Source organism: Penicillium arizonense (assembly GCF_001773325.1).
Source record: "Penicillium arizonense strain CBS 141311 chromosome Unknown PENARI_contig025, whole genome shotgun sequence".
Taxonomy (NCBI): Eukaryota; Fungi; Ascomycota; class Eurotiomycetes; order Eurotiales; family Aspergillaceae; genus Penicillium; species Penicillium arizonense.
The window spans coordinates 118,718-139,701 of NW_019173302.1; the positions used below are offsets into that span (position 1 = coordinate 118,718).

The 20,984-nt window shown below is 49.7% G+C and overlaps 10 protein-coding genes across 10 annotated transcripts; 5 read left to right on the forward strand and 5 right to left on the reverse strand.

Annotated features, from left to right (window-relative positions):
• Positions 1–185: 185 nt before the first annotated feature.
• PENARI_c025G06516 (proline iminopeptidase) lies at positions 186–1,968 on the reverse strand (the record flags this gene model as incomplete). Its single annotated transcript, XM_022635828.1, has 8 exons — positions 186–497; positions 594–660; positions 716–854; positions 907–1,092; positions 1,145–1,230; positions 1,301–1,545; positions 1,621–1,862; positions 1,926–1,968. 8 exons carry the CDS (start codon positions 1,966–1,968, stop codon positions 186–188), a joined length of 1,320 nt encoding a protein of 439 aa, XP_022484356.1.
• A 316-nt stretch (positions 1,969–2,284) lies between these two features.
• On the forward strand, positions 2,285–3,766 carry PENARI_c025G05060 (pyridoxal phosphate-dependent decarboxylase family protein; the record flags this gene model as incomplete). The annotated part of the gene is made up of 1 exon (XM_022635807.1): positions 2,285–3,766. One exon carries the CDS (start codon positions 2,285–2,287, stop codon positions 3,764–3,766), a length of 1,482 nt encoding a protein of 493 aa, XP_022484325.1.
• Positions 3,767–4,655: 889 nt separating this feature from the next.
• PENARI_c025G06273 (putative glycerol:H+ symporter (Gup1)) lies at positions 4,656–7,513 on the reverse strand (the record flags this gene model as incomplete). Its single annotated transcript, XM_022635820.1, has 5 exons — positions 4,656–4,973; positions 5,472–6,440; positions 6,500–7,081; positions 7,143–7,210; positions 7,273–7,513. The coding sequence occupies 5 exons, from the start codon at positions 7,511–7,513 to the stop codon at positions 4,656–4,658; spliced, it is 2,178 nt and encodes a 725-aa protein (XP_022484336.1).
• A 669-nt stretch (positions 7,514–8,182) lies between these two features.
• PENARI_c025G09886 (uncharacterized protein) lies at positions 8,183–9,402 on the reverse strand (the record flags this gene model as incomplete). The annotated part of the gene is made up of 2 exons (XM_022635856.1): positions 8,183–9,319; positions 9,370–9,402. The coding sequence occupies 2 exons, from the start codon at positions 9,400–9,402 to the stop codon at positions 8,183–8,185; spliced, it is 1,170 nt and encodes a 389-aa protein (XP_022484310.1).
• Positions 9,403–10,148: 746 nt separating this feature from the next.
• PENARI_c025G10638 (uncharacterized protein) lies at positions 10,149–10,795 on the forward strand (the record flags this gene model as incomplete). The annotated part of the gene is made up of 4 exons (XM_022635864.1): positions 10,149–10,163; positions 10,383–10,395; positions 10,475–10,542; positions 10,616–10,795. 4 exons carry the CDS (start codon positions 10,149–10,151, stop codon positions 10,793–10,795), a joined length of 276 nt encoding a protein of 91 aa, XP_022484320.1.
• An 867-nt stretch (positions 10,796–11,662) lies between these two features.
• On the forward strand, positions 11,663–12,818 carry PENARI_c025G04543 (alternative oxidase; the record flags this gene model as incomplete). Its single annotated transcript, XM_022635802.1, has 3 exons — positions 11,663–11,892; positions 11,943–12,233; positions 12,296–12,818. The coding sequence occupies 3 exons, from the start codon at positions 11,663–11,665 to the stop codon at positions 12,816–12,818; spliced, it is 1,044 nt and encodes a 347-aa protein (XP_022484344.1).
• Positions 12,819–13,365: 547 nt separating this feature from the next.
• On the forward strand, positions 13,366–14,892 carry PENARI_c025G04496 (uncharacterized protein; the record flags this gene model as incomplete). The annotated part of the gene is made up of 1 exon (XM_022635801.1): positions 13,366–14,892. One exon carries the CDS (start codon positions 13,366–13,368, stop codon positions 14,890–14,892), a length of 1,527 nt encoding a protein of 508 aa, XP_022484322.1.
• A 706-nt stretch (positions 14,893–15,598) lies between these two features.
• PENARI_c025G11917 (KAR9 family protein) lies at positions 15,599–18,703 on the forward strand (the record flags this gene model as incomplete). The annotated part of the gene is made up of 1 exon (XM_022635875.1): positions 15,599–18,703. The coding sequence occupies one exon, from the start codon at positions 15,599–15,601 to the stop codon at positions 18,701–18,703; it is 3,105 nt and encodes a 1,034-aa protein (XP_022484359.1).
• A 675-nt stretch (positions 18,704–19,378) lies between these two features.
• Positions 19,379–20,225, reverse strand: PENARI_c025G08281 (GNAT family N-acetyltransferase; the record flags this gene model as incomplete). Its single annotated transcript, XM_022635844.1, has 3 exons — positions 19,379–19,549; positions 19,663–19,772; positions 19,838–20,225. The coding sequence occupies 3 exons, from the start codon at positions 20,223–20,225 to the stop codon at positions 19,379–19,381; spliced, it is 669 nt and encodes a 222-aa protein (XP_022484349.1).
• A 251-nt stretch (positions 20,226–20,476) lies between these two features.
• On the reverse strand, positions 20,477–20,707 carry PENARI_c025G01089 (uncharacterized protein; the record flags this gene model as incomplete). The annotated part of the gene is made up of 2 exons (XM_022635765.1): positions 20,477–20,568; positions 20,683–20,707. The coding sequence occupies 2 exons, from the start codon at positions 20,705–20,707 to the stop codon at positions 20,477–20,479; spliced, it is 117 nt and encodes a 38-aa protein (XP_022484361.1).
• Positions 20,708–20,984: the final 277 nt, after the last annotated feature.

Sequence of the window (20,984 nt, forward strand, 5' to 3'; positions counted from 1 at the left end):
TATCTCTATAGTTATTATACCCAATCCGGCGCTGTCTATCATCGGCCTTTTTACTACTTTGCAATAAGGATTACCTTTTCTATTATTACTAGGTCGTATATGGGGTTGTTTAGATAAACATGATTGTACTCATTCGTTGTTCCACTCCATGCTTTAAAAGATAACTGGAAAGCCCATACATTAATCTAATCAATCGAGTCCTCGCGCAAGGCAAAGAGCTGGCGCATGATCTCACTCGACTTGCTTCGCAATGCATCATGGTACATGTTGTTGGCAATGAACTGCTTGATGTTCGGAACCTTGACAATGGTGGCTTGCACATGATCGAAGTGTACGTACATGTCTTCCATGTAAGTCGTGCTGTAAACAGGGACCTCGTTCTTGGCCAGTTGAGCCTCGTCGTAGAGATCAGGCCAGTCGTCGGTTGTAGCCAGGATCTCTGCTGCTTCTTTCACCTGCTCGAGCTCCGTGTAGGAATCGAACATGTCTTTGAAGACCTAAGGTACATATCGATGTTAGCCTTTTCTGTTGGTACGCCGATCATGGAGGGTTGCGTGACTTGCCATTTCGCCTGTGAAGTAAATTTCGGGCACGGAGTTATCGATCTGGAACTTCGCGTTGGTTGAGCGCAGTCTGTCTGCTGACCAGAGCGATGCTTTTCTGTGCTGATTGTCAGAGTCACATATCACCAGATAATGAGAGACTGTTTGCTTACCCTTGGCAATAGATCGATTCGTGAAGGACGGCATATATAATGTTCTTGTCCATGCCACCATTGTTGTCAATAACAGAGAGAGTGGGCAGAGTAAGGAAGCCGAAGATTTCCAAGTCATTGCAGACTCGAATAACGATGTCTAGATTACCGTTAGCTTAGTTGCCATCCTGTGACAGATAAACATCTCTTACCATGTAAGCTATCGAGACCACCGTGGAAACCAAACAAGATACCAAGTTGCTGGAAGCGAGCTGGTGTGAGCACACCTGATGGCAAGGTAACATTGTTGGAGGATAAGTATTGCATGATTTGCTTGACACGCTCTACATCCTCGGGGAACTTCTTGTAATAAGCTTCATTTCTTTGCTGAACCTTTTCTGTTCGTTTGTCAGTACTATGAGCGCAAAGTTAACTGATAGGTGGGCCTACCATAGGTCTTTGCGTAGACAGCATCCGGTCCGTTGACAAGCGGGGGAATACCACCACAAACGAAAGCCTCTCTCAAACCCCCCGGGCTAGAGCCATAGCAATAACATTAGCTGGATCCATTTACAATATGGGGCATTAGTGACGTTTAACACATACAACTTGGAGAGATAAGTCAAAGCGCAAAAGCCACCAAAACTTTGCCCAATGATACTCCATTTACGCTCTTCCTCCGGGTACTCAGCTGTCAAAACACCACGAATAGCCTCGCAATCACGAACAATATTGTCCGCACGAAAGTTCTTGAGGTATTCCGCCTGTTTGATTGCGTCGCCCTGGCGGGCAAGAGTTCCCGCAGTTATAGTCGAGCTCAGACCAGTACCACGCTGGTCTAGGAACAATACCTAATGGCAGTTCAAGGTTAATATGACTGATCTCACAAGTCCAGCCAAAGTAGACAGCTAAAATGCGTCACATACCTGATAACCCTTGCTGAGCATAACATCAAGCCAGGGGTAAGATTGCGGAGGACCACATCCAAAGCCGGGTCCACCCTGTAGGTAGACCAACCAAGGGAGTTTGCCCTCTTTGTCCTCATCTTTGGGCTCAATGGGCTTGTTCAGCCGACTGACACTGCGAGCAAAAAGTCGCAGCTGGCCAGCGGCGGGCTTACTGTAGTCCACCGGGACATCGAAGAACAGCTCGGCAACCCGAAGTTTGTCTGTGATTAGAGTCAGTCATTCCCGATATAATAAGCTTCGCCAATAACTGCGCCAATACCAACCTGGGACGTTATGGAATCGACGATCAATCAGTTTCGCAGCCATGATCGCGGTGTTGATGGGGCTAAAAACCAATTGGGCCGTCGAGCCGCTTTGCGGAGAGCCGTACCACTCACACTTCTCTCCCTGTTCAACTTCCTTTTCACTCTACTTTTGTGCAATCAATCCAATCAACTCAAACACTTTATTTTGCCTTGTATTCAAGCTAAATTATACCAGGCAGATGAGTTCAGAGGTGATCCACTGCCCCTTTAGGGAGGTCCAGCCGAATTAGTCCCAAATCCCGAGAGTACGGAAATCCTGCCGGTTGTATAAATCATCACCGTTGACCCTATCTCAGCCCTCAATATCTAAAGCGAAAATGGAGAGCCAGTTGCAACAAGATCTGTGGAAAGTCGCTCAAGGACCATGGGAGTCTGGCGTTCTTCCCAGCGCAGAGAACTTAGCGCGAGCAAGAGCTTCTCTGCCGACAGCGCTCCAGGACACAGGTTCCTCCCTTGAATCTGTCCAGCGACACATTCTTGATGATATCGTGCCAGCTTTCAACGGAGGGAGCATCAGTGCCAACTACTATGGCTTCGTCACTGGCGGAACTACGCCGGCAGCGCTATTTGCCGACAATGTTGTGTCTGCTTATGACCAAAACGTTCAGGTGCATCTCCCCAATCACTCAATCGTCACAGACGTTGAGTACAATGCACTTGGTCTGCTACTAGACCTTTTCCGTCTGGATCGCTCCGCTTGGCATAATGGAACTTTCACCACTGGTGCTACGGGGAGTAACATCCTTGGCTTAGCCTGTGGACGCGAGTTTGTTTTGCAAAAGGCAGCGCAGAGGAAGGGTATTGAAACCCAGAGTGTCGGAGAATATGGCTTGTTTGAGGTGCTGAATGCACTGGGTCTTTCTGGTGTTCAAGTGTTGTCAACTCTTCCGCACTCTTCCCTGGTGAAGGCTGCCGGTATTTTGGGCATTGGCCGTTCCAATGTGCACAACATCTGCCAAGCTGGCGATCCCCTTCGCTTTGATCTCGAGAGGCTTGAGAAAGAACTCGCAAGAACTGACAAAGTGAACATTGTCGCTATATCATGCGGAGAGGTCAATACTGGCCGGTTTGCGACAAGTGGCGAGGACTTAAGACAGATCCGCCAACTTTGCGATCAGTACGGGGCCTGGATGCATGCCGACGGCGCATTTGGCATATTTGGTCGAGTTCTGGATGACAGGCCGGAGTTTGCAACAGTCAAAAAGGGCAGCGAAGGAATAGATCTGGTCGACTCAATTACTGGTGACGGCCACAAGCTTCTCAATGTTCCATATGATTGTGGCTTTTTCTTCTCTCGGCATCCGGAGGTAGCATCACAAGTATTTCAAAATGCAAACGCCGCCTACTTAACTGCTGGAAGCTCCAATGGCCCTTCTATTCCTTCACCATTGAACATTGGACTGGAAAATTCTCGTCGGTTCAGGGCATTGCCCGTCTATGCCTCTCTCTTGTCATATGGCAAGTCTGGTTATCAAGAAATGCTAGAACGTCAAATTGGGCTTGCGAGGAAGATCTATGATTGGGTCTTTGATCATCCTAGCTATACAGCCTTGCCGAAAACATCGTCAAAGGCTGAATTGCTTGATCAGACATTCATGTCTGTTTTGTTCCGGGCTAATGATGAAGCCCTGAACCGCAACCTGGCACAGAAGATCAACGACAGCTCGCGCATGTTTGTCTCGGGTACCAGCTGGGATGGCGCCCCTGCTTGCCGCATTGCAATCTCAAACTGGCGAGTTGATGTTGAACGAGACTTTGCTCTAGTATCTGAAGTGCTGGCCAAGGTCGCTCAAGCATAGGAATATGACGGCTGTTCTTCAGAGTTTCATGCTTCAGGAATAATATACGGAGGCAGCGGAATCATCCTTTTACATGCCAATAGTATGGCGTTTACGAGGAAGTGACTGTGAGACCACGCAGTGAGTCACTCAAAAGTAGAGAAGACCCTTAACGAGCCTATTTCACAAAATGAAGTACTACTGTTCTAATGGGAGAAAGACGGGAGAGAGGGAGAAGTTTGTATCAATTCCCTATAATTATACTTATTCTTATCAAGATGGGTATTGTAGTCGCTTTTTTTAGTTGTAAACATCTTAGGCTTCTCTCAAGGTCCTGTAGGTATCTGATAGCTAGCTGTATATCAACGACCCTCACAAGAGACCGGAGGAGCAGCTTTTGATAAGGGCAATTAAAAAACAGAGACTGATTCAGACTGAGTGGAGGAATCACTCAATGCAGTAGGTCGAATGGCATATAAAACCAGCATTACAAATGATAAACGCAATGAACGTATGGAATGCACTGTCCACCTCTCCATGTCTTCTCTAACCCCCCCCCCCCGACATCCTCCTCATCAGTTCTCACCACAGTGACTGTCGAGACCTGCTCTGCTCTATGTCCGGCTCACAATGCTATGTTGAGCAGCAACGGAACCCCTCTGCTATGGTTTTTATGCTCCGTGTCCTCTTCTTCGTCTTGAGGACTCCTGGTGTTGCGAAATAAACACTTTAATGCTTTGCTTTGTGGCGTTCGGCAGCTGATTAGCTGTCATATTCGAATAGCTGGCCGAGGCTCTCTCTCTCCTCTTGGTCGTGGCGTTACATGTTGAGTACACAGCGTTTTCAGGACTTGGCTCTATAGCCGCCAGGCCATCATTATGCTAACCTTTCTCCATGTCTTAGAATTGAGTTAAACGAGGCCTCCACCACAGCTTTCGATGAATTCGACGAGAAGTATCTCGTCATCATAGGTGACGACGAATGCGGGTTGGGCGGGTTGGGCTTTATATACAACCTGTAGGGGTTCAAGCGCCAGATCCGTTTCCACGTGGAACATCCGCCCAGCGCACCAAGTCCTCCTCCCCGACATCTGCTCATCGCATAGGGCTTCGAGAGGCATATTGTTTCGGTCATACTGGTGCCTTCTCGTTTCCTCAGTGGAATGACAAATTGTTGCCAGGGCATCTTCAGCCATCCTCTTCTTTGGCCAGCTGCCTTGTATGGGGTACTAGAAGATAGTGCTTGTTAGTTGCAGCATAAATGAGGCACACAGACAAAGTGATATTAGCAAAACACACCCATGCCGGGAACCGAAGTCTTTCATGCCAGTGTAGATATCATATGTGAAGCCCCAAGGACGACAAGGAAGGGTGCAACAAAAACTTCAGGCAACATGACGAATGCTCTGAAGTCAAGAGATAAGAAGGTGGGAAAAGAATAAGAGTCAAAGAGGAGGAAGTGGCACTTCTATAGTTTCGTCGGTGAGAGAGAATCAATACTCTACTTGTAAACACTCAAAAAATGAACATGAGGTGAAAAGAGAGGCGGGGGAAAACAATGCATAAAACAGTATATTCGGTTCGAGGCTCCTAAATTTCGTATAAAGACTACCCAATACTTCATGAATGCCACTGTATACAGTTATATGACCTTGTATGCAAAAAAAATCCCGCCGATGGGATCAACATTTCAAATTAATACCAGCACGAAGCTCATCCTCGCGAACCTCAAACATGACCTGCACACCGACAAACAAAACAACGCAGCAGGAAATCAAATAAGCAAGACCGGAGTATGAGCCAGTCAAACCAGCAAGGAGATCCTTCAAACCATCCAAACCAAGCGCAAAGCCCACCAGATTCGCAATCATCATCATGAGAACATTTCCAACGGATCCAATACCACAGAGAACACGGTAGGCAGTCGGACGGGAGCGCCAGCGGTGTGCAGGGAATAGCATGCCACCGAGGACTTCTGGTAAAACGAAGAGTGTAACCAACCACCCCCACATAAGAAGACGGAGGTTGATATCGTGCCACAGGGCGACGAAAGTGAAGACCATGAGGAAGTTGCGGATTTGCAGGAACTTGTTCATGAAATTGGACTTGGGTGGTGAGGTGGGTTTGGGACCTCCGGCTGGTCGTCGTCCACCGCCGCCGCCGCCGAGGGGTATGTAGATGTAGCGGACGATCCAGCGGTTGTAGGAGCGGTGCCAGCCGCGCCAGAAGGCGAAGGCAGAGTAGTTGTTTGACATGCAGCGGACCATGTTCTCTGGGGGGTCGATGCCGTCCACTAGGGCCCAGAGTCGGAAGAAGCGCCAGGGGATGAGGAGCTTGAGCCAGATGATGTGGAGGTTGAAGAAGGCTAGCATGCTCAGCTGGCCTGGGGTAAAGACAGACCAGTCCGGATTGGATTTGGAGATTGCTACTGCGTAGATGTAGTGGAGGATTAGTTCCATGCAGAGGAGGGTGAAGCCGAAGCGGATGCCGTAGAGTGTGGTGCGGCTGCGAGTTACTGATGCTGGTTTGTAGCGCTGCTGGGAGACGTAGTCGTTGAATGTCAGGATTGGACCGGCTAGGTACAATGGTGAGTAGAGAATATACGCAATGTAATTGCGTAGGGTGAAAGCCGCTGGTTCTGCAGGGATGTTGACTCTTTCACGGTCAGAGAGGGACGCTGGGTCGAGTTGCTTCTTCTTGTGGAATTCGGTCAGTTGGGCTGTCAGTTCGAGGATAGGTACGATTAAGCACTCACTTCGATTGGACTTGCCGCGGGGTAGTCGACACTCCAATAGTTATCCATATTGAAGCTGATGAGGCGCAACACAGTCACTTTGAAGAGGACCTCCCACCGCGGCATGAGCCCTCCAAGGTTGTCCACATGCTGGGCCCATTGGACCAACATGCTAGTGCTTTCTCCATATTGGCCAGACCCCGGTGCAAACAGCGTCACTATCCGCTCGAGGGGGTATCCACCGCATAACTCATTGGCAAACAAGATGAAAAGGTTGAAAGTCCAAGTCGCCGCAGGGACATAGGAATGGGGAACATCCTTGCCGATTCGGTAGTTGATATACAAGATCGACAGCACTTTGAGAGCGGACACTCCGTGGAGCGCTGTGATGAACACCAGTCCGAACCAAAAGTCGAAGCGCATTCGCTGTTCAAGTTGCACCTCGCCCGCACCAACCACGGAGTTGCTCGATGGTTTTGTTTCAACCTTCGAGTGGTTCTTATATGACTGGTAGACTCGGCGGACAAGAGGATGGAGGATCAGGAGGAGGAGAAGAGGAGGGATGTTGTCGCGAAAGCTTGCATATTGCGAATCGGAGTTGTCCTGCGGGCGTGAGATCAGTTTTGTGCTTGTCGACGATTATCCGCTCGATGTAAGCACTTACGACCAGACGGCCAGGGATCCAGCCTGGTGACAAGAGATCAGAGTATTTGGGGTAGATCGGGTTGCTTTCTGTGATGTGTCCGTACCGGTAAGTATTCCAACACGTCCAGCGATTTGTGTGGTCCACTAACCCTTCGAGGCATCAATGACGGTCTTGAACATCAATGGAACGAGCGTGATGAAGAAAATGTAGTAAACGAAGAACTCCGGCGTGCGCCAGAGTGATGGCGGCGCGCCCTGGGCGATTGCGTTGGCGCGGGCATCTTTGGATGAAGGTCGCGTGTCGTGGGCAGGTGTTGCGGAGGAGGTAAAGCGAGTGTCTAGGGTGTCCAGCGAGTATACCCGCCGGAGCCATGCGAAAAGAGAGGGCATCTTATAACACTGGCATGGCCGGCGCGGGTTTGGAGAAGTCGAAGTCGGAGATGGTTGAAATTCTGGTGTTTACTCAGGGGCCGAGGTACCGCCACTTGGTGAGGTGGCCACTACAGGTATTGAGCTATGTGAATATACCATGTCAAATAGTAACTGATGTTTAATTATTCATCTTAGCCTGGCTTTTTTTTAAGTACATGTAATCACTAAGTCCCCGTAGATCCATGTGGATACAATCAGCGCCCGCCAATATCACATCGAATGATTCAAGTATACCAGGGTGGTTAACTTGAAATCGGGGGTAATTTGGTGAGCTTTAGAGCAATATGTAATTCTCAAAATAAATTGAGCGGCATGGAAAGAAACATACATACAATGGTGAAGGAAGAGAGGTACATGAAGAGGCGGATTTCTATACAATTGGCTATTATGGCGACTCCTACGCCATTCACAAGACGTAGAGCAAAACTTCTTATAAACATCCTGTATATACGCCTTGGTTAGATAGGGGCTGTTGGGTGAGGGAAAATACCAAAACAATTGATGTGTTCTACAGAATTTGCTTTACTCGGATATCCAACATGGCTTCAGGTGTTGGATCTGTTGGCAAAGACTAAGTAATTCCTAGGCTTTTACATAGCCCTAGTCTATTTGGAACATCATTTCTTCTCAGCCCAAAAATTCACCAATGGCTTCCAGCCCTGCTTGCATTTTCTCCGGCGGACCTGTGATATGCATCCGAACGAATCCACGGAAATCTTGAGCAGCTGGCAAACCAAAGCAAAGACTTCCAGGAGCTAACAGAACGCCCTTGCGCTCTTTCAGTCTCAGACAGAACTCAACATCGTCCACGGGCACTCCAGTGGAGGAGAAGCGTACGAAAGCCGTCGCCCCCGAGCTCGGCTTGATCCACGAAACACCCTCGTGCTTGTTCACAAAACTTTCAAGGAGGACGAGATTCTTCCGGGCCAATTCTAGATGCTTCGCCAGGATCTGAGGTCGGCATCGATCACTCAGAGCCTCCGCAGCAATGGCATCATCAATTGTGCCAATGGCCATGATCGTGTAGAGCCCCAGGTTGAAGCATTGTGAGAGGATTTTGGCGCTTTTCGTGGCGATCCAGCCTACTCGAGTACCGGATAGGCCCCAAGCCTTGCTCACAGAGCTAGTGACGATGATGTTGTCATTCTCTTCGGAGAGCTCCAGGAAGGATGGCGGGTTTGTCGAGTCATGGAATAGTGGGCGGAAGATCTCATCAACTACAAGGATAATCCCATGTTCACGGGCCAGAGCCACGATTGCGTGCTGCATTTCGAGGTTCAGGATGGTTCCTAGGGGGTTGTTAGGGTTGTTGAGGACAATCATTTTTGTAGTAGGTTTGATCATGTCTTTCAATTGCTGAAGGTCACTCTGGCCTTGATTGTTCAAATCGGGAGACCAATATGAGATATCCTTGCCAACTTTGGCTTTCGGAATAGCCAGAAGAGGTGTATAGGAGGGATACATGGCGATGACATGATCTCCGGGCTCCAGCAAGCTTTGGAACACAAGCGAGTTGGCCCCTGATGCTCCATTGGTAGCTAAAATGTTGTCTGCAGTGATCTTCTCGTCGTACAGCCCGGCGATCTGCTGGCGGAGATTCTCACTTCCATTTCCTGGACCCAGATTCAGTTTCAAGGTCTCAACAGACAAGTTGCTGGAAGTTGTCTGCTTGTCCGAGGAGAGCTGGATTAGATCCTGAATTGACAAAGCCGGAGTCGCACTGCCGGCTAACACTAGAGAAGCACTCTTATGTTTTGTAATCCACTTAACTTGTGTTAACGAAGGCAAAATTGAGAATTGGAGCTGTCGCGTACCTTGGGAAGCTCGAAAGAGGTAATTTTGTCCATTATGGTAGGATAATATGCAACTTGAAGAGAAAGAAGAATGCAATGGGCTTACTGGAGATATTATAGCTTTTCCAGGGCTCTGACGCATAGGAATGACATGCGGGGCCGTCCACAGGGCGTGTTCTATTCCTAATCTGATGCTTACCCGTCTTTCTGGCTCTTGGATTCACTAGCTACCGGCGGATTTATAATGATTCAATAATACTTATACCAAGCTATCTAGATGTGTGTTTGACGTCGATTGTGTGATAATAGAAGAGCTGTTCAATTTTTGGACTGGGGCTTCGTACGAAGGCGATGACTCATTTGGATCGGGGATTCCATATTTATATCGGCTAAAGCGGCAGTCATTGTCGGAGTGATAGCTAAGCTATTGTGAGGGCGAGCTTAAATATTATATGCTAAATAACTTACTGATATTGTATTTATTTGTCTTTCCCTACGTGTAATCGCCACAAGTATGTCCACGTCGATCCATGCGGATCCAATTAGCGCCCGCTATATCACGTCGAGTGGTTCAAGTACAGTATACAAGGTGATTTAACGTTAGCTTAAAATCCGGGGTAATTTTGTGCGTTTTAGAAAAACATGTACTTCTAAATATTAGTCTGAGAGGCATGGAAAGAAGCATAGGATTCGTCTTGGCTGTATATGTATGTAGCCGCTAAACTCAAACTGTTCGTTTTGTCACCCACATCAGCTCGTTGATTCTTCAACCCAACCCTTCATCTTACTCTCTATCCACAATGTCAACCCAAAGAGTAAGTACCACATCTATGATCTACCCTAATAGATCCAGTTGCCACGAGCATCTTTTGCCGGCTACATGACAGCTGAAGTTAAGTGTCCCCGCATGTTGATACTGTATCTACTTCAGGTTGCCTTCAAAGTCCACGGCGCCGTGCAAGGCAAGTCCCTTCATATCCCCGCTACGAAACAGCTCTCATATCCCACTCAATCATCACTAACATAAATAACAGGCGTCGGCTTCCGGTAAGAATACCTCAACCCAGCCGATGACATCATCGCCATCGAAGTGACTGACCGTGGCCACCATGAACAAACTACAGAGACTTCACCCAGAAATGCGCTACCAGCTATGGTCTTAAGGGCTGGGTCAGAAACACTACTTGCGGACGGGTGAGTATCTACTTCATAGGTACTGCTACGTTCCCAGTCGGGATTGTTGGCTGACTCAACCGGTTTTATATAGGTCGAAGGCGAGGCCCAGGGCAGCGATGAGATCATGAAAAAGTTCTTCCAGCAAATCGGCAAGGGGCCCCGTATGGCTCATGTAGTGAAACTTGAGAAGCGAGACATGGACGTCCGGGATGACGAGGATCACTTTGCTGTTATGAGGACGGGGGAGTCTATGTTTGATTCGGAGAGCTAGATCTTGTTTTTGATAGCTTTCCAAGATCATTTATAGTAATCATTCATAGTAGGATGGTCATAATAACAATGTTCAGTCCAGGTGCTGCAGTCATTTGAGTTTATACCTTTGTTACCTCCTGCTATTTATGGTTGAGGTAGTGTCGTCTCACACGCTGGGTTCAAGTTAGGATTGGGGTACATGTATAGGACTGTAGACATAGATATTGAACGAGTGATATAGGAGAGAATAGAATATAGATGTATCGGCAGGAACCGGGACGTCAACTCCTATCGTATCTGGCCCCGGTGAGAAAATAGGAGATCCAGAAATGACCTCAAACGAACTCGGGTTTGAATCGGGCTTTGAAAATGATATTTTCTCGGGATCGGTGACTGTGAAGGGGCGAGAGGCTCAGGGCAGAGCTGACTCATTCTAGCCCGGTCCATCCCGAAGTCACCTGCGCAAATTCGCTCTGCTTCGGGAAATAGACAGTAAACAGCGAAAATCGAAATATTCTCTAGGGATAATGGGAAGCCTGGTGAATTTAGTTTTTGTTCAGGTAGATTGATAGTTAGATAACCTTGCAAACCGACTGGGACAAGAGGCTCATGAAGGGTGCATAAGGATATGTGGGGATGTACATAGTGGAGCCAATGAGCTAAACGGATTGTCATCGTTGAACTTGCAGGTTCTCATCCTTAGAGATCGGAGGTCCCGCCAGGGTCCCGTCAAGAACCCGTCAAAGGCTGAGTTTTTCTCGTGATAGATCGGGTTCCTGTTTTGGTTCCAGGGTTTATGTAGATATTTAAGGCACTCCTGTTCTCTTACACCTACTTCCATAGTATACTACTATCCACTTACCTCAACCATAACATGAATTCACTAATGACTTCGGCCCCCTTGCGGGCTGCAGTACGACCGCAGTACCTGCATTTGGCTGCTCAGACCTGCTCGGGCATTGCAGTCACAACTTTAAGCTCGTCCTTGCGAACCAGATCTCTCAATCACACCAAACGTCTGATCTCGTCTACGCCCCAAAATCAGATCAAGGAATTCTTCCCTCCGCCCAAATCCTCCAACGTGAAGGAAGTGCAATCAGCATGGGTACACCCAGTGTGAGTAACCCGCTTCATCCCCGCTCGGGCAGGAGCTAACCCTATGCCAGCTATACCGAAGCCCAGATGAAAGATATCCATATCGCACACCGTGAAGCCTCAAATTGGTCCGATTGGGTTGCCCTTGGCACCGTCCGTGTCTTCCGATGGGGCATGGACTTTGCCACAGGTTATAGACACCCCAAGGCGGGCGAGGAACTCCCTGCTAGCTTCAAGATGACAGAAGCGAAGTGGCTCACGCGGTTCATCTTCTTGGAAAGTGTGGCAGGAGTTCCGGGAATGGTGGGTGGAATGCTGCGACATTTGCGCAGTCTGCGCAAGATGAAGAGAGATAATGGATGGTATGTGACATGTCCACGTATCCACGATGGAGAGATCTGCAACTGACTCGCAATGGCAATAGGATCGAGACCTTACTCGAAGAAGCCTTCAACGAACGCATGCACCTTCTCACATTCCTTAAGCTGGCCGAACCCGGCTGGTTCATGCGCCTGATGGTCCTCGGAGCCCAGGGAGTCTTCTTCAACGGCTTCTTCCTCGCCTACCTGGTCTCCCCCCGTATCTGTCACCGATTCGTGGGATACCTCGAGGAGGAAGCCGTTATCACATACACCCGTGCAATTGAGGAACTCGAATCCAACAAGCTTCCAGAGTGGAAAGATCTCAATGCACCTGAGATTGCTGTTCAGTACTGGCAGATGCCAGAGGGTCAACGGAAGATGCGGGACTTGTTGATGTATGTCCGTGCGGATGAGGCCAAGCACCGCGAGGTCAACCACACACTGGGCAACCTCAATCAGGCTCTCGATCCCAACCCGTACCAGACCGAGTACTACGATCCGGCGCGTGACCACCCTACGAAAGGCATCGAGAACATCAAACCCACTGGGTGGGACCGGAAGGATATCTTTGATGCGAAGAACTGAGTTCATCAAAACGGCGTTGGGGTCTGTTATACTTATACCATAGCGTTCTCCTCTCATTTGTATATAAAGTCAACTTCATACTTGTTCATACTTCCGATAAGCATAGAAGTCAACCATGGAACGCGGGGCAGCTAAGCCTAACTAGGCAATCCAGCAACATAGGAGTTCTTATTTCTCCATCTTTTCTCTCTTGTCTCGCTTGTCGTTAGAGAGGTTGCAGCTCCAAAATAAAGGGGGTTGATATGACATACATCCTTAATCAAAGAATACATCTCTTTGTGGGCGGCCGTTGACCCGCAACCCCCTACTAGCCCCGGTTAGTCGAGAGCCCCCCTTTTGACCAAAAAGAGATTCTCGTCCGTCGATCCTACATGTTCATTAAACCTCCGTCCTTTCATTAATTTGCTTGTATAGCCCGCTCAACCTCGGAAGCATTGACTTGGTCGCATACAATCCGCCACATGTCAAAGTCACGAACATTCCCAGGGACCACGCCGCGACCCCGATCCAACATTCCAACCTGAACCCGAACCCACAGCATATCCCAATGGACGAGCCACGACAGTCAATGGACACCGAGGCCTTCCCGGCTGCTGTACGGGCTTCTTCACCCTCGCCTTCAGTCCCAGCTACACCTGCCATCTCATCATATTCCTCCCCAGACCGCACATTCTCCTCCGAGTCTTCCCGCTCCACCTCATCCGCCACCTCCGCAGATGCCAGATCGTCCGTGTCGACCTCGTCCCGCCGCCATGGGTACATCCGTGCATTGGGAGCCGAGTTCGCGGACTCGGCCCGCCACCGCGACAGCGTTATGAGCCTCGGCAGCATCGCCCACCTACAATATTATTTCGCTCGGACAGGTCTATTGGATGGGAAGGGTGGTCGGGGCCGTGAATGGGACAAGGACAAGAAGAAAGGCAAGGATAGTGTGCCGCGGGTGTTGATCACCCCTAATCAACGACACATGGATGATTTGGTATCCAGCCCTACGGATATGGCAGACCCCGCCGAGGGTGAATTGGAGGATGAAGACGAGGACGCCGAGGTGATGCTGCCGCCTACCGTTAGCACGTACAGCATCAAAACGCATCATATTCCCCCTCCGCCGGATTTGATTTCTTTGCGCCGGCAATTGATGCTTGCATTGGATAAGGCGGAGACTAATATCGAGGCCATCGAGAATGGCGCTGAGCCTCCTCCCCGTGAGCCAATCCGGAACAGTCTTTCTCCAGGGGATGTCCCCGAAAACCATATGGAGGAACCTGGAGAGGTTCCTACTCCGAAGAACAAAGAGGAGGCACAGGGCATGTGCATCCTGGATGATGTGACGAATGCTATTCGGGCCGCGAAGATCTACTACACTGCCCATGAACACCCAGAACGTCTAGCTTCAATAAAAAGCGAGCGCGAGATACGCAAGGAGCTCTTTGATGTGCTGGAAGTTCTGAAGCGCTGGGCTGCCCGGCATTTCGCCAGTGGTCTCCGCGAAGAAGAGCGCGAGCGGATTCAGGGGTGGATCTCCGGTGTGCGCACCATGCTCGTACGTGAGAAAGCCCTGGAAGACCTCGAGGCTCAAGAACGGCAAAATTGGGATTGGGCAGCTGGCGACTGGAGAGGCCGAGAGCGTCCACGGGAGGAGTCTTTCCTGCGCAGTCTGATGCCCGGTGGAGACTCCTTGCCTACCTGGACACCCGTTGAAGAGACGCCCAGTGAATCCCTGCCGACCCCATTCCTGGACCAATTCCGCGATGGGCGTGCACTGGTCCAGTTACACAACCTCGCGATCAAGAAGTCCAAACGCCAATTCGGCGAGATCAAGGCATACCATCAGGACATTGCCAAGCCATACCGGCAGGCTGACAATCTTCGGTTCTGGGTGAAAGCTGCAGAGCTCCGGTGGGAGCTGCGTTTAGATGTTGATGTGATGGGGGTTGTACAGAACAGTGGTGCCGAGGCCTGGAAGCAATTTGACAGTGCACTGCTGGCCTGGTGTAAGACTGTTCGCGAGGAGTTGGTGCGAGATTGGCAGGCGGCCAACCCAGGACGGCCCCCGAGTGCTGGGTTGATTTGAGGATTGTTGGATTTGAAGTCCATGTTTGCATCTCGGTTCTTTCCTTTTCTCTTTGGGCATTTGATACGATACCCCCTGAATTGTCGCCGACTGTTCTGCCCGTCTCATATTTTGAATTCTAGTCTTTTTCGGAATTACATTCATTGTACTCATAATTTGGATTTTAATTCCATAGACGCATATATGCCTTAATTGTGGATAACGTTATCTGTGCCAGTGTACATGTAGAGAGGTAGGTCGGCCTCGTTGATCTGCACAGACGTTGAACATCATATGAAATTGACGTGTACTCCTGAGCTTTATGGACAAACTCGTGGGAAGAGTTAACGTTCAAATAATTTCCAGATTGCAGAGATTTCAATTAGAAAGAGAAGCATCTAAGTGAAACAAATAAGAAAGAAATACAAGACATGATTTCATCGTCCCTCACATACCGAGGAGGTACAACGGGCCCCATAGTAAATATACGGGGCTGAAGGTAGACAGGCCACTTCATCCCTCTCTCAACGGTTGCTGCCCAATATCTTCACATTCAAACTGGAATATACAGACTGACCTTATGTAGCTTGTTCCTGACATTTCTACCTCTGAACAATAGAAGGGGGTTACACTTCAGCTTTGCCGAGAGACGAAACATTCCAGCTATCCCTGTCTGGATCGCATTTTTCGGTCCTTTTGCTCTTCCACCCCCAAGGGCCTTGTCTCCATGCATGCCACAGCCGACAGTCCAACTTCTGCGACCGAAATCGCGCACCCTTCCAACGCGTCCATAACCTCCGCTTCTCCCCCGTCGCTCACCCCCGCGCTCTCCGTCTCTCCAAATGACACCGGCACCTCCACCCTCCGCCGCCTAAAATCCAAGTCATCCCTGTGGAGTCTAGGAAGCAGCAATAACGAAGACGAAAGCTCCCCAGTCGAGCCAAATAGTGGTCCCCGGCAATCAATCCTTCGCCGACTCTCCCCGGCTCTTGCAGCCCGCGTCAAACTGCTGGATGGCAGTAACAAGTCACCCTCGCAATCCAAGAACCCAAATGCTGTCGGTCGAATCCCAGAAGAGCACCTGAAGGAGCTGGACAGTCGGAACCAGGACTTGTCTATCAAAGTCGAGCGGAGGGGCCAAGCGTGGAACGGTTCAGGAACCTCACCCGGCCAATTTCACGATCCCCCGCGGCGTACCGCCTCAAACCACCTCGAGCTCCCCCACCAAGATATCCTCCAAGAAATCGCAGACGCACACAGACAGGACGAACGCGCCTCAACCGAAGCATTCGAGGACGGCCCTGACCAGGACCAGGACCAGAACCAGAACCAGGACGAGCCCGCCCCGACAACCGACTGCGCCAGTCCACCAGTCTACATGTCTGTTGCAGAGCCAGCTCCCGCGCCGGTGCGCGCACAACCAGAACCAGCCCTCCTACCCAGCAATCCCATTCAAGACGATCGCACTGACTTCCAGAAATACGTCGACGATACCGCCCGTAAGGAAAATCAGGATGCGCAGAGCGCGCCTGATCCTCCGCCGAAGGATTCCCCGCCTGCTTATACCCATTCACGCTCGTCTTCCAATTCCCAGTCCTATTTCAATCCCATGGGTCTACAGCGCGCGGACTCCATATACTCTTTCTCCCGTGCTTCCTTTAGCAATCAGCTCTCGCAGCTGACGTCCATTCCTCTCCCGCAGCCGGATTCGCTTGAGGCGAGTATTACGAAGATTGCTACGGCTCTTTCGGCTGTGAGGGCTTTGAATGGGGCTGCAGAGCAGATTCAGATTTGGATCAAGAAGGCTTCGGATGTGCTTAGTGGTTTGGATTCTGAGGATGACGTTGAGTGGGCTGCTGCTGGTGGTCGGGAGGGTCTTGATGGGGTTGATAAGGCCATTACCCGGTTCGAGTGCTTGGTTAATGTGTATGTGCGAGCCATTGAGAATGTTCAGCTGCGAGAGGATATTGCGAATGTCGACGCGGAGAATTTGACGACGATCGTCAGCCAGATGGAGAGTATCCTGGAAAATTGGAAACAGATCAAGAATAAGCTCAGAGGTGTGAAAGAGCAAGTTGAGTTGGCGATGGAGTGGGAAGAGCTTTGGTCGAATGTCCTCGGTGATGTGGGTATGGAAATTGATAATCTTAGCGGATTGATCTTCGAGATGGAAGAAAAGCGTCACCAGGCGTTGATGGATACGGGCGAGACGACTTGCGGTCTTGATATCAACGAGTTGGAGACGATCGTGGAAGAGTCTCCTACCAAGAGTCGCGCGGCTTCTCAACGCCTGAGTATTGGTCCTCTTCTGGCATCGGCTTCTGGCACTCCTGTTATCAAAACACCACAGGATGATACGAGCCACTCGAATCTGATGGCTATCTTTGCGCGCATGCAGCCGCTACGTGCATCGTTGGACTTTTTGCCCATGCGACTGTCCATGTTTCAGGCACGGGCCGAGGCTATTTTCCCGAGTGCGTGCGAGGAGGTTGAGGACCGGCGGAACAGGTTAGAAAAGAGTTATAAGGTTCTTGAGACAGATGCGGAAGCTCTGCGGAAGGAACTGGGAGAGGATAAGTGGATTCTAGTTTTCCGCAATGCTGGAAGTCAGGCACAGAAGATGTTTGAATCTGTGGAACGCAGCATTGGCAAACTGCAAGAAGGACTGGAGAGCGGCTTGCAGCTTAACAACCCGGTCACCTTGCAGAAGCGCATTGAGAACTACGAGGCGAAGAAGATGCACTATGTGCCGGCGATTGAGCGTGTGGTTTCCATCATCCAAAAGGGTGTCAATGACAGGTTGACTGTCAATGGCGAAATCCTACGATTGTTGTCTGATATGACATCGCGGATGGATGCTCTCAAGGCTAGTACCAAAGTCATGGACACTTCTCTTGAGGACGTACATATTGTCAAGGGTCAGCAGCTTCGAGACTCAATTTCTAGCATCTTGACCATGGACAGTCCGCTCACAGGCAGTGCCATTGACACGCCAGGAAGCTCGCCCGCGTCGTCGGTTATCATAACTGGCCCCAGCTACAAGGGCACCTCAACACCCTTGGGTGGTTCAAGCCGTCGCGAGAGCTTAGCTGGAAGTACCACAACTCGGTCAGCCCTGCCAAAGACCCGGCGATATTCTGGCTTGCCGCAGTCCACAGCGAACTACACAAGCCGGAAGTCGAGCATCCCCCAACCATCCGGCCTTACATCCCCCACTCCATCGAGGAGATCCACAAGTCTCTTTACGCCAACTCCGGCTTCCCGCTACACTTCTCGCACACCAGTGGCGCCATCTACAAATCCCAACCGTCCTCGTTGGAACGGGAGCACAAATACGAACGATTTAGATACTGGATATACTTCATACCGCAAATCATCCGCCCCGATATCTCGCACGCCTCGACCCGCATCGGCCATCCCATTCCCCAGTCCATTCCGTCGAGAGACATCTGCGTCTCCAGCACCGGGCGCTTATAGATCGACGAGTCGCGTCTCCAGCCGGCTCGGTGATCGAAGTCCCTCACGGAATATTTCCTCCCCTAGCCCAGCGCGATCATCACTCCTCGATCCGCCACCATACAGCCGACTGCGCCGACAGTCGGGGATGTCAAACACACCCCGCAGTCGCCAGAGCTACGCAGGCGTGAGCTCAGCTTTCAGCCGGAGCGTCTCACATGCTCCGGATGTATCTGAGACACCTAGCAAAGCCTCTCGGCCAGGCACATCACTGGGCCATTCAACTAACAGGCGTGTTAGTCTTCTCCCGCTTCCAACGCGGGCAGATCACAAGCCAGCGGCTCAAAAGGTGGATACTCGTCCTCCGTGGCGTTAATCTACGTAATTAGTATTGCTCTGTCGGCATGTACTATGTACTATATTTCACCCCCTATAGTACCTCTCTTTCACACCTATCTCTCTCCATCTCCGTCTCCCTCCCTCAACTTCCACACAAGCTCCATCCCGCTCATCCTAACATCTTCAATTCTACCCTGTCTAAGTTATCTCATCTTCTTCACTTGTGCATTACACCCCTCCTCCGTATTTGATTCGGTTGGTTTACATCTATATGTATACCGGCCTACTTCAACTGAGGCGGAGGACCACTCCATCATCTTGAAAGCCCGGTTTTGCGTGATATCCCTATTGTTTGCATGGTATGGTTTGAGCGTTGGGTTCATTCTACTTTTGTTCCGGTTTCTTGATCTGTTATTGATTATTATTTATTTTATTTTATTACCTCTTGTTCCATTTTGCCTCTTTACTATATGTGAAAAATATTACTTGTAGTTTATCTCCGTTTAGTGGATGGTATTTTGGTTGGACTTGGATTAATATTTAAAGTTGTGGTCTTGGTTCCGATCGTGTTTTTGTATAATGTCTAAACATAGTATTCTTTCTATATAACGAATCTCAAAGCATATTTACAACCGAATTACATACAGAATATGACAATATCTTCAAAGAAAAAGACGACAATATTCAGAAAATGAAAGCCGAGACTATCACTCTAGTTCCCTAACTCCCGTCCAAAAATCAACGCATCGACTAATTCCTTGCTATTCTCAAGTCGTGCAGCTTTGGGTACGCGGCCAATCACGCTGAAGCCAAGTCTCTCCCAGATGCGGATCGAAGCTGGGTTGTTTGCGAAGACTAGGTTGAAGACAGAGTATGTATAGCCCTAATTTGTAAGATTAGCCAAAGTTTCAAGGTGTGCATAACCATGTATGCATTATACAACAGCTGTTCGTTGATCTCACAGCTGAGCTGAGTGATATTGGGGTTAAGTCGTACCAGTCTGGGTGCAAAATCTAGATAGGCTTCTCCCATGGCGTAGCCGACACCTTTGCCGCGTGCCGCGGATGTAGTAATGAAGCCAGCATTACAGATATGAGAGCAACGTCCTGTGACATTTTAATTAGCAATAGAACATAGAAAGCCCGATAAACAGTAGAATAGAAAGACATACCAGGATAATTAGGCTTAATATAAAAAGTGCCCAGACAAGCACTCTCCCAATCCCTCCCCTCTGCAAGCCCCTCCCCACCATTAACATCATCCATAATCGCAAGCACGGCAAAAGTTCCAAACCAGTAATCAGCAAATTGCTGCAGCGGCAGAGGCTCTTCCATGGGATAAGTGCCACCACGGAGAATCTCCGCGCTGAACTCCTGGTGCAGGAAGCGAACAAGATCTTGCGGGAGGGATTGCGCGCCTCCCGTAATAGGGTAAAGGGTCATTGGGGCATTGTTGTCCTTTGGGAGAGTAGTGTGCCGCACTGTCAAAGTGGGCGCTGCTGTGATGTGCGCATGTGGTGGGGGATTGCGGGTTGAGGGGTCTTCCAGGAGGGCGGGCATGTTGGGCGATTGGGAAGTTTGTACTTAGATTGGATCCTCAGTGAACTCTGGGGAGAAGGAACGAATCGGTTTTATGTCGGGCTCTTCCTCAGAATTGAGGTTTTTATATACCCCGGCATTCGAGGCCGGCCTCCGCACTTTCGACTGATGACTCAGCTTGTCGTTTGGAGGGCGCGCTCCACTGAAATCTGATGTTTTTTTTAGTTGGTTTTCATCGTGTTCTTTGGTCTCTGTTGCCTCCCCCTGTGCATTTAATCGCACACGGTATTCGGCGAGATACTGGGGTCCAGCGGGGGGATTAGTGGGCTCAGCCTTGGGTTGAGACTTTGCCCTGGGCTTAGGCCTGGGATTAGGCTTAGGCTTAGGCTAGGCTCGGGCTCGGAGACAGGCGGAGGCAGGGTCTGTGGAATTCCATCAACATAAATTCAACTTGAAGTGTTTTATCCCCATTACTTACCAATGACCTCCATCTTTTCGGACATGTCTAAGCCGCCCGGTCTGGCTGCCCTAGCCACAACCAGGCCGTGTAACGTGGCATAGTGACGAAGGGTGCCTATTAGATCATAGAAGAACTATGGTTTGTTGGTGTGTGACTCTCGTGAGCGGATTGCTTCAAATGACTTCTTTTAGGGCATTCAGGAACCCGGCAAGAGTGCTCGCCAATGTACATATTGATTTCGCCTCTCTCATTCTATAATTGACATATTATTGATGACCTATTTATTGGTGAGGTAGCACAATCCTGACTTACCTTCTCGT